The sequence below is a fragment of the Kryptolebias marmoratus genome, linkage group LG11 (assembly GCF_001649575.2).
Source record: "Kryptolebias marmoratus isolate JLee-2015 linkage group LG11, ASM164957v2, whole genome shotgun sequence".
Lineage (NCBI taxonomy): Eukaryota > Metazoa > Chordata > Actinopteri > Cyprinodontiformes > Rivulidae > Kryptolebias > Kryptolebias marmoratus.
The window spans coordinates 23445682-23460280 of NC_051440.1; the positions used below are offsets into that span (position 1 = coordinate 23445682).

The 14599-nt window shown below is 40.1% G+C and overlaps 1 protein-coding gene across 1 annotated transcript; it reads right to left on the reverse strand.

The window, feature by feature from the left end:
- Window positions 1-441: 441 nt before the first annotated feature.
- phlda2 (pleckstrin homology-like domain, family A, member 2) lies at window positions 442-1852 on the reverse strand. Its single transcript, XM_017418909.3, has 2 exons — window positions 1269-1852; window positions 442-1166 (listed from the first exon to the last, which is right to left on the reverse strand). Exon 1 carries the CDS (start codon window positions 1722-1724, stop codon window positions 1308-1310), a length of 417 nt encoding a protein of 138 aa, XP_017274398.1. The 5' UTR covers window positions 1725-1852; the 3' UTR covers window positions 442-1166; window positions 1269-1307.
- Window positions 1853-14599: the final 12747 nt, after the last annotated feature.

Consider the following 14599-nt stretch of genomic DNA (forward strand, 5'->3'; position numbering starts at 1 on the left):
CATTTTTTCCCCCCAATTCAGCTGGTCTCAAATGACTGAGAATCTACACCAGCATATCAAAAAAGTCCAAACAGAAACTGGAGTCTGACTCAGGATCCCCCTGAGCAGAATCACTTTCCAAATGACTTTTGCCCTCTACATTTACTGACCTCTAAAGTATCATTTTAGAGCTTTGCAACGTTTCTGGAGGTGTGTAAAACAGTTTTAACCAGATTTATAACAGCCAATAAACAGGTTGCTTCCGCCTCATACAACTAAGCTTTATTTTACGATATGATAAACTTCTTGGGTGTTTCCGCTGCCTTTTAAGGAGCATGGGCCATCTGAACTCCAAAAGGTGCCAAAGTGTTCTTAAAACACAAACAAACCACACACACCACAAACTATTTTTAAGATTTCTTTTTTATTTTTAAAACATATTTTTTTCCCTTTCCGTTTTTCTGTCCACAGATGCCCTCGGAGCTGTAAAAGACTCCACACCCGTGGATCAGGTGCGTTCAAAGACCTTCACAGAGTCTTTCAAGTGTCCGTCCTGGTGACTGAATGTGCTTATCAGCTGTGAGTCAGGCCTCAAACCCTCCCCAGGGACAATAAAAAGCGTCACATTCCTCCTGGCAGCAGAGAGGAAAGGGACTTTCCGCTCCTACACCTACACTCCCTTTTTACAGTTGCACGTGTGGCATTTAGTCAAAACTGCTTCCGGTGAGACATACCGGTCTATATCAGATATGCTGCTCCCGACATGGAATATTAACAGACCTTAACAGCAACTAACACACCCCAACTGAGAGGAGAAAAAAAAAAGACTTAAACATGAAGAGGATTTATGTTAAAAGGCACATTGATATTTATTCAAATAAATACACTTGAAACATTAAAATAATTTAAACAAAAACAAAAAAACAAAAACGAGCTGTTTGCCAGTAACACCACTTCCTGGAAACAAATAAATTAAAACAGGATTTAAGGAGACATTTCTCCTTGGAGAGCAAACATGAAATAGTTCTGACAGAGTTCAGTCCTGTTTGGAGCTTCTGAGAGGTTCTGTCGGATTGGATCAGTTGGGCCGGTCTCCCTGGGAGCTCGGTTCCGAACAGTCCTTCATCTCTGGACCCGGAGGACTTCGTCTTCCTTTTGGTCCGCGTTATAAATGGTCCAAATCGACACTGGAGGAGATAAAATGGCATTAGGTTTCCACGAATATGTGACGGGTTGATCTTTAGGCTGACAGTAATCAGTGTGTCCGCGTGTCCTCGTGCGTCTCTCACCATATTAGGAGCAGGAAGGTCGCAGCGTCGCGCGGCGGATCAGGGCGCCCGCGCCATGCGCCTCTCCTCCTGGCCCGGAGACGCGCTCTCATTGTCCTGCCGCGTCTTAAAGTCCTGGATGGCCTTTCTGTTCTGGTAATCGATCAGAGCCATGGTGATCACCGCGTTCCAGCAGTTCTCCTCCCCGGAGCACCGGAAGTCGATCTCCTTATTGTCCGTGGTCACGATGGTGAAGTAGACGAACTTGCCGGTGCGCTCCACGCAGTCCACCTTCTTGATGGACTGCAGCTTGAGCTCTTTGCCCTTGGAGCGCTTCTGCGCGTCCGCGTACATGTTGAGGCTGTCAGTGGTCAGGACGCACGTCTTCCTCTTCCAGAACTGGAGCAGGTTGTCGCTCCTCTTCTCCAGCTCTCCCTCTTTGAGAACCTGGCAGATCTCCGCCGCGGACATGATCATCGTTGAGTCGGGCAGGTTTGTGGTTTGTGGCGGTTTCTTTTCCCGGAGAGCCCGAGGAAGGAGCTTCTTCTCGACAGTAGTAATCCAGAGTTTGGCTGTGAATGAACGAGGGCCACTTTATAGCCTGCCCTGGCCTCTCCCCTTCCCTCCTTACGTCAGTTGGTTGGGAATGCAGCTGCAGAGGGAGTAATTCAAGGATGAGTGTGGGCGGAAGCTTTGGCACATGCAGGTGGGGGGAGGAGGAAGTCCTAACGTGGACCTAATTACACTGCAGACATGTTAATTAGTAACCCACATCCCCCACTGTGGAGTTAGTCCAAATATTTGCCCACTCTGCACTAAGTGATTTACTGCAAGCCTAATATGTTTAATCACCAGATGTGCACACAGATTAAACTGAGGGATGTGCAAAAGTCCACTTTTACATCAGTATTGTTCCTGGGACTTTTCAATTCCCTGCAAAAAGTTTGCAAAGATGTCCTTTTGTTCCCCGAAGACAGACAAGTTATTCATTCTTTATACTCTTCCACCTCACTCCTGTCATTCTTTAACAGGTCGTCTTTAGACTAAACCTGTTTCAGCTCAGCGAGTTTTGTTTGTCAAACAGTTTCCATTCAGACAGCGTGGAGCTCATCAGACTGCACAAGAAGATGAGTCTGCAGGTTTAAAGTGGTTTTAAAGAAACCAACCAGAAGGTATGATTTCATGCAATCAGGAGGTAGGACAATTATTAAATATGTTGATCTGTTTAATTCTGATTATTCAGTGTAATGGCATGCATTGTAATGGCCACAAAATGTGAATGAGGAACTAACCTTGGACTGTCAGAGTCCAAATGTGTAGTTCATGAGTAGAAAACCACAAACTAAGCATTACTAAAGGATGAGGCTCTAAACAGAAGGTGATTACTCTTAGATTACTTACCCATGAGCTAACCATAAAGTAAACATGAGTCTTTGAGGCCAAAAAGTGGAGTTCATGGGTAGGAAACCATTCTCTAAGCATTTCCAAATAATGAGACTCAGTCTAAAAAGGGCTTGTCTGTTCACCATCAATTAAGGGTGAGTTCATCATTTACAAAGCATGTTTTGGTGGCCCTTAGTTGGAAGTGTTACCAGTTTGTTCTACTTAAAGTCAAATCATGAATTCTTTGTGAGTCTATAAGATCAGTTTATAATTTAACACAAAAATCTGCAGTACGGGAGCATGCAGGCTACTGGTTGAAAACATTTGTCACTGTCTTATTTATACTTATTCCTATTCAAATAAGAATTTTCATAATAAATAAAATATGCTTAAAAAATCTTATTTTATGTGTATTACAGGTAATTACTGAAATTCAATACAATCCGCATAAATGGTTGTTGATTAAAAGCTTCATTTCCTGGGGTGAGTTTATTTAAGGTTATACAATTTTCCATTTTGTTTTTTCACGTTTATTTTTTTTGGTTTCAAAAGCTTTGCTTCTGGTCTGCAGGTGAATTTCCCAGAAAAGGTTTGGAAGTCTTGATGTTACTGGTGTCTTGTGATTTTTATACCCCCCAGCAATGATAGTGAACAAAACTGAAAGCTGCATCAAACAGCTCAGATGTCGTTTGATATCTCTGCTGAGGAGTGGCTGGCTGTCTTATCATCCTGACACGAACCACCCCCCAGCAGTGACCACAGCGTCACGCTGCCTGTCGGCTGACTGTCTCAGGCCCGGCTCCTGGATCATGTCAGGCTGACAGACAGGAACAAACACCAGCTGGGGATCACTGATCATTAATCACCTTGGAGGAGGTGATGAATGTCTCTGCAGACTGGAGGTTTGGCCTCAGAAACACAACAGTGACTGTGGTATTTAGATTTACAGATTAAATATTAATATGTCCCTAATTCAGTCAGAATGTTAAAGTCTGTCTCCGAGGCTCAAGGACGTGTGCAAAATGTGTCTTGATCCTTTAACACGGGTTGCAACACTCTTATTTTTAATCCCAACATATTAGCTTTTTATCTCTTTAAAAACGGTAATTGCGCAATGTCTCTTATAATGGTGGATTATGTTTTTATATTTCAATAGCTTTATTGGTTTATTTGTGGATTATTTATTTTGAAAGCAGCTATTGGGACAGCACAGAGTCCGAAGCAAATTTCTCCAAGGAGACAAAGTATTTCCTGTTAAGTTGTATTTTATATCGTAATTCATATTTCAAATAGTCATACAATATATTACTGTATATTTGTTTCACTTAAAATACTTTTGAGATATCTCCCTACAGGAAGTAAGACATTATTTTGAATTTGTAAGTGAGACCTGCTCAAGTCAAAAGATCATTACCTTGATGTTTTCACCTTAGTTTCAATGATTCAAAAAATGTACCTAAGAGTCCTTTAAACAGTCATAAAACCTACTGATCAGGCGGCACAATGAACAGGCGGAGACAAGGACTTCAGATCTAAAAGTTACAACCATTATTACTTGCATACGATTTAAAATGAAAAGTATGTGGCAATAACTAAAACAATACCACCTTTAAAAGGTTACAAGTGTTGGTTTAAGGTGGCCCTGGACCAAAGGAGAAAATAGACTTACTGGGGTATGGAAACCACAGCACTGATTCACCTCCTCACACACACACACACACACTAAAATGTAACCACAGGAACATGCAAAACTGCACCAAAATGTGCAATTATTTAAGACAAGCACTCAACAGAAAACTCGAGGGGAAAAGGAGCCACAGTGAGCGACCCGAAACAACTTTCTCCTCGTCCAACCTACCACCTGAACCACTGCTGTGACTCAGTGAAGAGTCAGAACTAACACCTGCACACTAAAAACTGCTGGGTTACTTTGATAACTCAGTCATCAGGTAAAAGCTGTTGGGTCATAGAATGAGCTGGTTTGAGCAAACATTGGCTCACATTGTTTGACCCAATAGCAGCAGGGTTGGAGGTGATTTGTGTCATTTATGACAGTCCACCATTATAAGCCCGAAGATAACCAGCCTGATTGAACCTCTGCTTTAAGATGTAGTAAAAAAAGATAAGATGGTAAGAAGATATTTAACCTGGTTGGCTTTGTTAATTGACAACAAGTTTGGGTTCCTAAAAAAAGAGTAGTTGTTGCTAATTAGCTCATAGCGTTTAGCACCTGCTAATTAGCCCAAGTTGTTGTTCTAGATGTAATAACCTAGAATTTGGGTTGTTCTGTTTAATTTAACTTTTTAGCAACTCTGATTCAGCAAATTGGCAATTTTAAACAAACTTTTGGGGTAGAAAATTTAAAATTTAACCCAGTATGTTGAGTCAAACTGATAACCAAACCCTGCTGAGTTAAAACTAACCAGGGTTGGCTCAGTCCAAATTTGATTCAAATCTGGGATACAAATCGTGCCGTTTTTAGCGCGTACAAATAGAACAAAACTAGGTAGAAAGTTCTTGGGGGAAAGTTAGATAAGTTAGTGGCCTGAATATCTCTGGACAAAGCTACGCAGCAGGTACAGGAAACCTGTGGTCATACTCAGGATATTAGCTCTTCAGCCGTTGGCTCATTAGATGATAAAAACTGCTTAGAGGTCACTCATACAGCCAACATGCACAAAAGACAAAAGGCTAAAGGCTAATTAGACAGCCTTATGTATTATGGCAGGAGGCCAGAAGGAAAACTGCACTTCTGGAGGAACCAACCGCTCCGTGCTGCCCTGATTTACAAGCCCACCTCTGTAGGAGTTCAAACATTGAAACTTTCTGACAGATTTAATGGAACCAAGGGGAAAAACCTCAGTGAGTCATTTTTAACGCGTGTTGACACAAGAGCAGGATGTGGTGGTCAGCTCTGACCTCACCGAAGACAAAAGCACACGTGTTTCAGCTTCTGCCGAGTGAAAAGGCACCTCCGCCTGTTTATCTCCTTCCTCTCCTCCCCCGTTTGTCTCAGGAGCTCCTCTCTTTGTTACCCAGCACTATGAGCCTGAGGTGAACTGTGTGTGTGTGTGTCTGTGTGTGTAAGAGGTTTTGTTTAAAGGACTATTGTAGTAAAGCTTTCAGACATGCCCAGGCAAGGTTCATGATGTACTGTAGCACCACTTTGGAGGTGTTTGCTTACCAAAGGAGGACATGTGGTTTGTGTGATGGTGTGTGTGTGCTGAATGAAAAAAAAAACAACGTGTCAGTCTGAGTGTGTGCTTGTAAAGATTCTTTGTTTTCCTCATTTGGTGAATTTGTTGTGTATTTTATCAAAAAAGAAGACAAAATGTTGACAAGTTTAAAAAGGTCTTTTGGGAAATTTATGAATAAAATAAAGATTTTTTTCATTTTTGTCCCATAATAAACAAATGATTGGATGATCTTCCCAGTGAAACCTGATTGTATCACCCTTTTTTCCCTGTTTCAGTCCTGTGGGAAAGTACTAGTGTTCCTGGAGAGAATTGGCCTGTGTGGCGGATCTCTGGAGGTGTGTTGTGACAACATCGGGCTCAAATCAGCGCTTTTAGGAACTCAGTGTTTCCACAAAGACAAAACAAATCCCTCTTACAGAGAGGAAGTCAGATAATGCATCACCTGCAAGAACTGAGGAGTTTGATCAGAGAATATAAATAACAGTAAAAATGAAGGTCAAAGAAGCGTATGTTTATGTTTTTGTAAGTAAATGTGATTTAGCCCTGCAGACATGGTCTCATGGGTGTGCCGAGGTGACAGGTGGAAGGACCGGAAAGTCACAGGATTTGGAAATCGTGTCCGGGCATGTAGCTGCTAAATGTTTACTGTGAGCTTCCTAAACAACACCTAGTCAACCCTGACGTTAATAACATTGGGTTAAAAATAAAATGGTACATATTAGACCTCACATGTCCTCGGGCCAGAAGCGGCTCCTGGATCGTCTCCTACTGGTTGGTCCTCACCATCCTCAAATAAAAACAAACTGCTTAAAAAAATAAAAGGGGGTATTTGGTAATGTGGATCAAGGAAAGCAGCTACTAAAACGAGCGAAATGCTGTCATATAACCAAAGCAGATCTCTGTATGATTTATTATTTAATTAGTTTTGGCTAACTTTTATTATTCTTTTAAAAATGGGTAGATTAAAAATAGAAAATCTCCCTTCACACAGGAAACTGACTCAGACAACCGCAATAAAGTGTCAGTAAAGGAGTGTAACCTTTAAACAGTCACACCCAGTTAATCCACCAAGAGCACTAAAATCTGACATTATTATCGGCTGCAAGCGTTTGACATCATTTTAGTTTTGCAAAATAAAAAATAAAAAAGTCTTCATAAATTAGTGCTCTGACAAAGTTGATGCTGCGCAGATAAAACTTGTTGCAGCCGAGGAAAAGGACGGAAATCATTCAAAGAGCTACATTTAAATCAAATCAAACTATTTTTAAAGCACTTTTTATACACTGGTGTGCTACACAAAGGACTTTACGGCAAATAAAAACAAAACTAAAAGTGGCAAACTGCATACAAGATAATTTAAAAGAGCAGTAAGTTGTAAAAACATTTAAGTATGACGGCTGGACCATGAAGAAGCTGAGGAAACATTTGTTTTGGAGGAAAAAGCAGAGGTTGGAATTAAAAAATCTAAAATTTAATGATTAGTAAAACCAAGATGAGAGAGAGAAGATTAAGTAAAGGTAAAAACAAAACAAAAATGACTCTTTTTCATGACAAATGAATATAAACGTAATCAGGACAGAGTAAAGTAGGTTAAAATAAATTACATTTATGTAGAATTTAATTTAGAGTCAAACTAGAAGTATGGTTAAACTACGTAAGGTTTGCTAAAATTAGTGAGTAAATAACTGAACTGAACAGGTAAGTCTTGAATTTATGTTTAAAACATCAACACCTTCAGCCGTCCACAGGAAAGCTGTTCCACAGACGAGGACCATAATGATAAATTTAAAAACAAGCCTCACTTTGACTTTTAGTTCTGACTTCAGACAGAACCAGAAGACCTCATCCAGAGGACCTGACGGATCTGGAGGGCTCTTGGGGTAAAAGGAGGACTGATAAAAAAGTGAGATTAGGACCATAAACAACCTTAAAAACCAATAAAAGGACTTTAAAGTCGATTCGAAAACACACAGCAAGCAGAGACCCTGAAAGAGGTGTGATGTCAGCGCTCATCATCAGGACTTTCAGGAGACATGAGAGACTGAACTGAAACAAATGAAAATTATTGTTAGTAAAATTTCAATTAAGATGCCCACTTATCTTAAAACAGCTCCATTTTGAAAGCCTTATAATGTTGATGTAAGATTCAAGAACATTTATTGCCATTCCCCAAAAAATACTAAGAATAAAACAGTATTATAGACCTCAGCAAGGGAACGTTAAAGAGTGAAAGTAAATAATAACTAACTTTTCAAAAGCAGGCATAAAAAGATAAAGTAAATAAATACATAGCAGAAGAAAACAATAAAAATATCAGCAGATGGCTGGTAATTAAAGCGCACAACAAGGCAAAGTGTGCTGATTTTACTGATTAGCATGAAAAATTAAAACCCACACAGTAAAAAGGCTCAAACTTGCTTTTTACATTCCTGCATCGTTCTGTGTGAGGTGTTGTAATTCTGAGTGCTGTGCACCATCATGTTTTGTGTGTGTTTGTGATCGTTGTGACAAGAGGTGGAAACCTCCCTCACACACTAAACTAAACATAGAGGAACAGTATGGATGAGCTGCTTGTGATGGGTCAGTGACAATTTCAGCAGAAACTGCAGGTAACAGCTGCAAACTGTGACACAGTGACACACACACACACATGCACACACACACACACAACCCCATGCATCCTTTTCTTCTTGCTCTTTGTTCACATGCCCTTCTGATGAAACGTTCCAGCTATTTGAGGCATTGTTCTGATAAGCCCTGCGTGTTTGTGTGCGTGTGTCTGTGTGTGTGTGTGTGTGTGTGTGTGTGTGTGTGGCCATGCTGGCATGTTGCACCGTGGGAAAAAGAACAAATGGCTCATGAGGACTTTGAGCAAAACACAATGGTGCAGGGGAACAATGAAATCGCACACGGCTGCTGCCAAGCATATTATTCTGTCTTATGAGGAATCAAACAGCCACATATGATTCCAAAGGGTGCAAAGTGTAAACTATGCATCGCCTTCTTCGTAATAAAGCAGCTCGTGCTTTTTTTGTGCATGTTACAGCTACAAGCTTCATTTTCTCAACAGTGCTGTCTAAAAACCAAGCGAACATTTACATTTCTGCAACTGTAAACTTGGAACATTTCGTCAGAAAGCTTCAGAGTTGTGAGTCTTCTGTGAACAATCTCAAACCAAGTCGGTTTGGGGCCTAATCCAAACCAAACAGTGACTGAGGCCAAGGCTAAAACAGGTGCCTCACATAAATCTTACAACCAACTCAACCTGTAGAGTTTGTGTCGACTCTAAAGACAAAGAATGATGGTTTAACATTAGAGTCATACTTAGACGCCCAGAGCTGAAGCCCTGCAGTTTGTGATGACACCACCTCTCCAACTTTTTAAAACAAATTCTATGTCTTATATTTTTCAAATTCATACTAAGGATCATTAGTGTTATAGATGAAAGTTGATGCTTTAGCACTGTATTACTTTTGGTATCATGCTCAGTCTTCCTTGATAATGATAAAAATATATCATTTTAAGGGCTTAGCATTTCTTGGAGGCAAACATATTGCCCACTGCCTTCAATGCCAGAGTTTTCAACTAAAATCCTCTCATGATGAGAAGGAAAGGAGCTGAAGTTGTTTTGATCAAACACTATAAATGACTTCATGCATATTTGTGAGACCTTGCGAGATGTGACAGCACTCAGAGAATATGTTGCACCAAATGTTAGCTTAATACCTGTAAACCTGACCGAGTTAAAGACATTGTTGTGTTGGTTAATGTCAATTTGCTCTGGTTACCATTTTATTTTTGGGTTGACTCCAAAAGTTAAGTAGTTGTACAGCCAATTAATATTTTTCTTAGAGTTTTATTAAAATCCATCCAGCCGTTTATGAGCTATTTTGCTCACAGACCGGGGTGAAAAAACTTGTCAGCAGCTTGTTTATATAAAAGAAATCTATACAATCGATGAAGGAAGGGTTTCTTGAAAGGGGTGTCTCTTATTTAATATGCATAGGGGCACTCAGACCTCGAGGTAAGAGTAAGTCTGGCTCATGTTTGTAAGACAGAACTGTTGGTTGTGTCCACAAATGCATAGTTTCATTTGCACACAGTGGAATCTCATGACAGCAGTCTCGCAAAGAATTCAGCTGCCTTACAAGGTAAAGTCTCCATCGAACGCGTCTGTCGGGCCAAAGTTTTAGAAAAATGAAGATCACTCATACATAAGGATTAAAGATATTTAGCTCTGAAAAATGGAGTGCTGTTTTACTGAGATAATTTATTATTTGGCAAAAGATCAGTAAAACTCAGTTCATGTACACAATGCTGTTAGCCCTGAAGAAAACATTTCACTAATGCCATTGTACAATAAACACTGTAATTGTCATGCCTCACCGAGGTTCCCACACATTTTTTAACGCAGAGGTTTGTAAAGCATGCAGCTTATAATAGACACACTTCCTTCCAGAAGTTTAGGAAGGGTAATGAGATGCAATCTAATGCGTTCCTGGGTAGGTTGAGGACTTCATTCTTTCATTTCAGCTCGACGCTGCTATGAATGTCAGGTATGCATGTCTGGTATTCATCTTACTGCGATGAACGCAGCATTCTTTTCTGCATAACTTGTCTTGTACGATAAACCAAGAGCCTTTCCATTGAAGTAATCTAATCAGTGGGTGGAGGAGGCTTAACAGTTGAAGCTTTTTGTATGTGTTTTGCCCATTTTGACCTTGTGTTTAACTCTGACTGACAACGCAATTTTTTATTTTATCAATCCAGCAGAAATGAAGGCGGAAATCCTTGAATGAATGGATATCATCTGCCAGCTTACACACCAAAGTTTTAAGCAAAGATCTTAAACAGTTTGTGAGCGCTTCTTCTTTTTCTTTCAGCTGTTCCCTCTTCAGGAGTCGCCACAGCGAGTCATCCTCCTCCATCTAACTCTGTCTTCTGCGTCGTGTTGGCACTCAGAGTGTGTGTTGGAAATGATTCTCAGCTACTACCACACCAAATATGAACTCAGTATTACTAAAGTTGATTGAGTTGTTGCCATTTTTGTGTTTTGCTAAGGCTGATTAGTTGCGGTGGCCATCTTCAGTCAGATTGAGTCCAAAAGTTCTTCAGTTCTTCCAATGATTACTCTGAGAATTGCATTAAAGTTTACCCAGTGGGTCATGAGATATTTTTCTAACAGACAAATAAACACACACTCAAACCAAATTGATGAAAATTAGATGATAGTCCACTTTTCATGAAGATAGGGGATAATAATCTGTTGAAGGTAACCAATAACACAGTGCCTCTTTGTAAAATAATCTGGATAAAGGTGGTAGGAAGAATGACAAAACATGCAATAAAAAATGAATATATATATTCAAATGCTATTATATGCAAAAAAAAAAAAAAAAAAAAAAACAAAGTAAAAAACAAAGCAAAACTGAGAGTCGGTTAATTATTTTAAACATTATTTTATTGCCTCTGACGGTAAAAAGGTGATAATGTAATTGTCCATGTCTGAGGATGTGTGTGTGTGTCCAATATCTCTCTTGAACCACAGCACACATTTTAAAGACTCTTTTAGGAAGTAATCATTATATGTACAACCGATTAACTTATTGAGTCAACACCATCTAAAATGGCCACCTCAGCTAAGCAGCCTTATCTAACACAAAAATGGTTGTCAGTTTTACAAATGATGAGCTAAAACTTGGTTTGATAGTAGCTGAAAGTCATCCTCAACACACACTCCTTGCACTAACAGATCATGTGGGATCACACAAAACATCAAATACTAACAAAGTAACTATAGTTCCATCATTTCTGAAGATAAAATGGTCTTAGTTTAAAACAGACATGAAAGATGGCGGCGGTGTGAATGCCTTCCAGAAAGGCTAGGCCTTTAATTCTACTCGGACTTACTCTGATTTTAAAAATAAGTGCAAGACTTCACTAGATATGTATGTGAAACCAAAACACACCAGCTGGTTTAACCCTGTCACATGTTACCTCTAATCAAATCTGAGGACGATACAGATTACAACATATACATATATATTTACATATATTTAAAGCAGGTCTGCCCCATATAGTCCTATTTTAAACTTCCTTCATGTAACTTGAATCCAGATCAGGTGTTCCAGATCTGACCGACTGCTTTTTCAGGTTGAACGTGCCACACCCAGTTCCCATTCAGTCTCTGATTCATTCATAAATCCTGACAGAGGTGTGCTGCAGAGCTGCGACTGGGCGTAAAGCATGCTTCCTCAGACTTCTAAGGCAGAAAGGAAACCAAAGGTAACACTTAAAGCAACTAAGATTAGCTCGAGTCTTTGTTGGTAATCTGCTTTTAGGCACCCACAGTCAAATAAAAAAAAAACAAAGTTTGTCTTTAATGTGCAATCATATGAATATGATTTTAATTTTTTTCCCAAAAAACATTGCCTCATCAAATTGAGTTAAAAACAGCATTTTAAGGATCAAATTGGGTTTGATTCCAGTCCAGCATGACAAGGCCAGGACAAGCTGATGCATGCTAGAATTGACACATAATAAAGTTCTTCATTCTTAAAAAAAAGCAGAAAGTATTTTGGCCAAGAACAGTCAGAATTCAGTCATAAATCCATGACCTGACGCACACACACAACATTCGAGCCAAAGGTTTGATGTAAACCAAGCTTGACTTGTTAGTTCATGAACATATATGGTCATATTTAAGGAAGTTGGGCTCCTTTAGTCATCTTAAAAATGGAGGCTTGTCTGAACAGAGTGTTGTAAGCTGGAGCGTGCCTTGGCAGAGGATGTAACAGAAGTACTGACTCTTTGCACACAAAAAGGTTTCCTCTACTGCAAACCTCACTCAGGCTTGAATAAAGCTGAGACGGGTCATGTTCCATACTCCATACAGAAATTTACTCTCGCCATCCGCTTTATTAGGCCAACCTGTCCTGTTGTTTGTTAACACAAATAGCTAATCAGCCAATCACATGGCAGCAGCTCAGTACATCTAGATGTGGTGAAGAAGACTTGCTAAAGTTAAAACCGAGCATCTGAGAACTGAGAGAACTGTGAAGCAGCAGAAGACCACACCAGGTGACACTCCTGTCAGCTAAAAACAGGAAACTGACGCTACAATTTACACAGGCTGACCAGCACGAAGAAGGGCATGAATTTGGGTACCAATTTTCTTAGATACCCAACAATGGTTGTTCCATTTCACTCAAAACTACAGCTCAACTTGAAAACTTAGATGATCAGTGAAGTCACAATGTTTTCTATTACCATTAATGTTTCTGAGTTTTATATCAGCAGGTAAACCAACAAATCAGAATGGGTCAAATGAGACATTCTGCTGCAGTCAGTGCATGTAACACCAGCTGTAACAGTTTTAGATCTCAGAGGTCATAGTCTCTTTATCGGGGCGCCTGTTCGGGTCATTTAGCTCTGAGCACCAACCCAGCAGCGGAGGAATAAAGACCGTCTCTATTCCTTTTTTCGTCTGTGATCTGTGTCTGGCTCACATCACATCCGACCAGGAGGAAAACCCCACACAAATGATCCTGTTCACCCTCTCTTTTGTATCCTCCCATATGGATAAGCTGCCAAATACACCTTGAGGTCAACAGAGTGTCAGTGGGAGCAGCTGCAGCTTGGAGGGACGTTGGAAGAAGACTGCTCTCTTTTACTTCTGCTGGATGAAGATAACAGCAGGAGGCATCTCTTAGGAATGACTCCAATAGTACAAATACTCCCTTATTCCACCCCTGTCCTTTATACTGCTGCTGCACACATAGCGATCACCTCCCTTTGAGTTCATTAGACTGAATTCTTTTGTATTTGTTGTTATCTTAAACACCTTCTTCGTCTGCACACCCATGGACATCAAACAGCTGAGGAGGAGTGTGCGGAGGATGTCAAAGCGAACACAGAACAAAAAGCATCATTGTAAATTTTATTTTCATTCTCTTGGCTTTTAATGGGAACCAAATGAGCTGATTTGTGTGGTGAATGGCCTGCACAGCTCCAAACCCGGCACACTTTGGAGGTCTGTTTTATGTTCCACCTGCTAAATGCTTTTTTATATTGATCAATTAAAGCTACACTGTCCTTCTTTAGTAAGTCTACCTGACTGTGTCAGCTGTAATGAGGGGATCAAGCTGTTTTAATTTGACCAATTCAGTCCTAGTTTCCTAAAACCTTAAGACAAATCAGCAAATATTTTTTATTTTCACTATGAAGCCAAAAGCTTTGTTATAAAATGTGTTGACTGTTTTCTGTTGAGTTAATACCTTTAAGTTTTCATTCCTTCTGTTTCAAAGCTCTGCTGCTGAGCTGAGTTTTGGCTATAGCAACTTTTTACACAGGTTTACGCGTATGAGTGGGTATTTGGATCATTGCGACTTCACTGCGCAATTCCATTTTCTAGGCCATGTTATTTAAAATGCAGAAATGAGTTTAGTGCAACAATCAGCCCTTTGTTTCAGTGAGGCACTCCTCCACCCCACACAGCAGCCTCAGCATGAACAACGCCTTGTTCACAGGCTTTGAAGCAAAATCCCCCAAAATACAGTAAACAAGAATTTAGCCTTTAATTTCACTCACAGCTATGACTCCTTACTCTCTCAGTAAACCAGGAGACTTGGACCTTGCCATCTTGACAGACTCCAGATGTCTATTTTATCAGGCAAGACAGAAACACGGACACACATAACTGTTCGAGCTGCTGGATGAGGTGACAGAATAAGTAAGCAGCTGTCAGCACTTTGAAGAAAAACTGGGTTACAA

Bases quoted from the DNA above. Each gene is read 5' to 3' on its own strand.
- phlda2 (XM_017418909.3), bottom strand. From the start codon at position 1,724: ATGATCATGTCCGCGGCGGAGATCTGCCAGGTTCTCAAAGAGGGAGAG.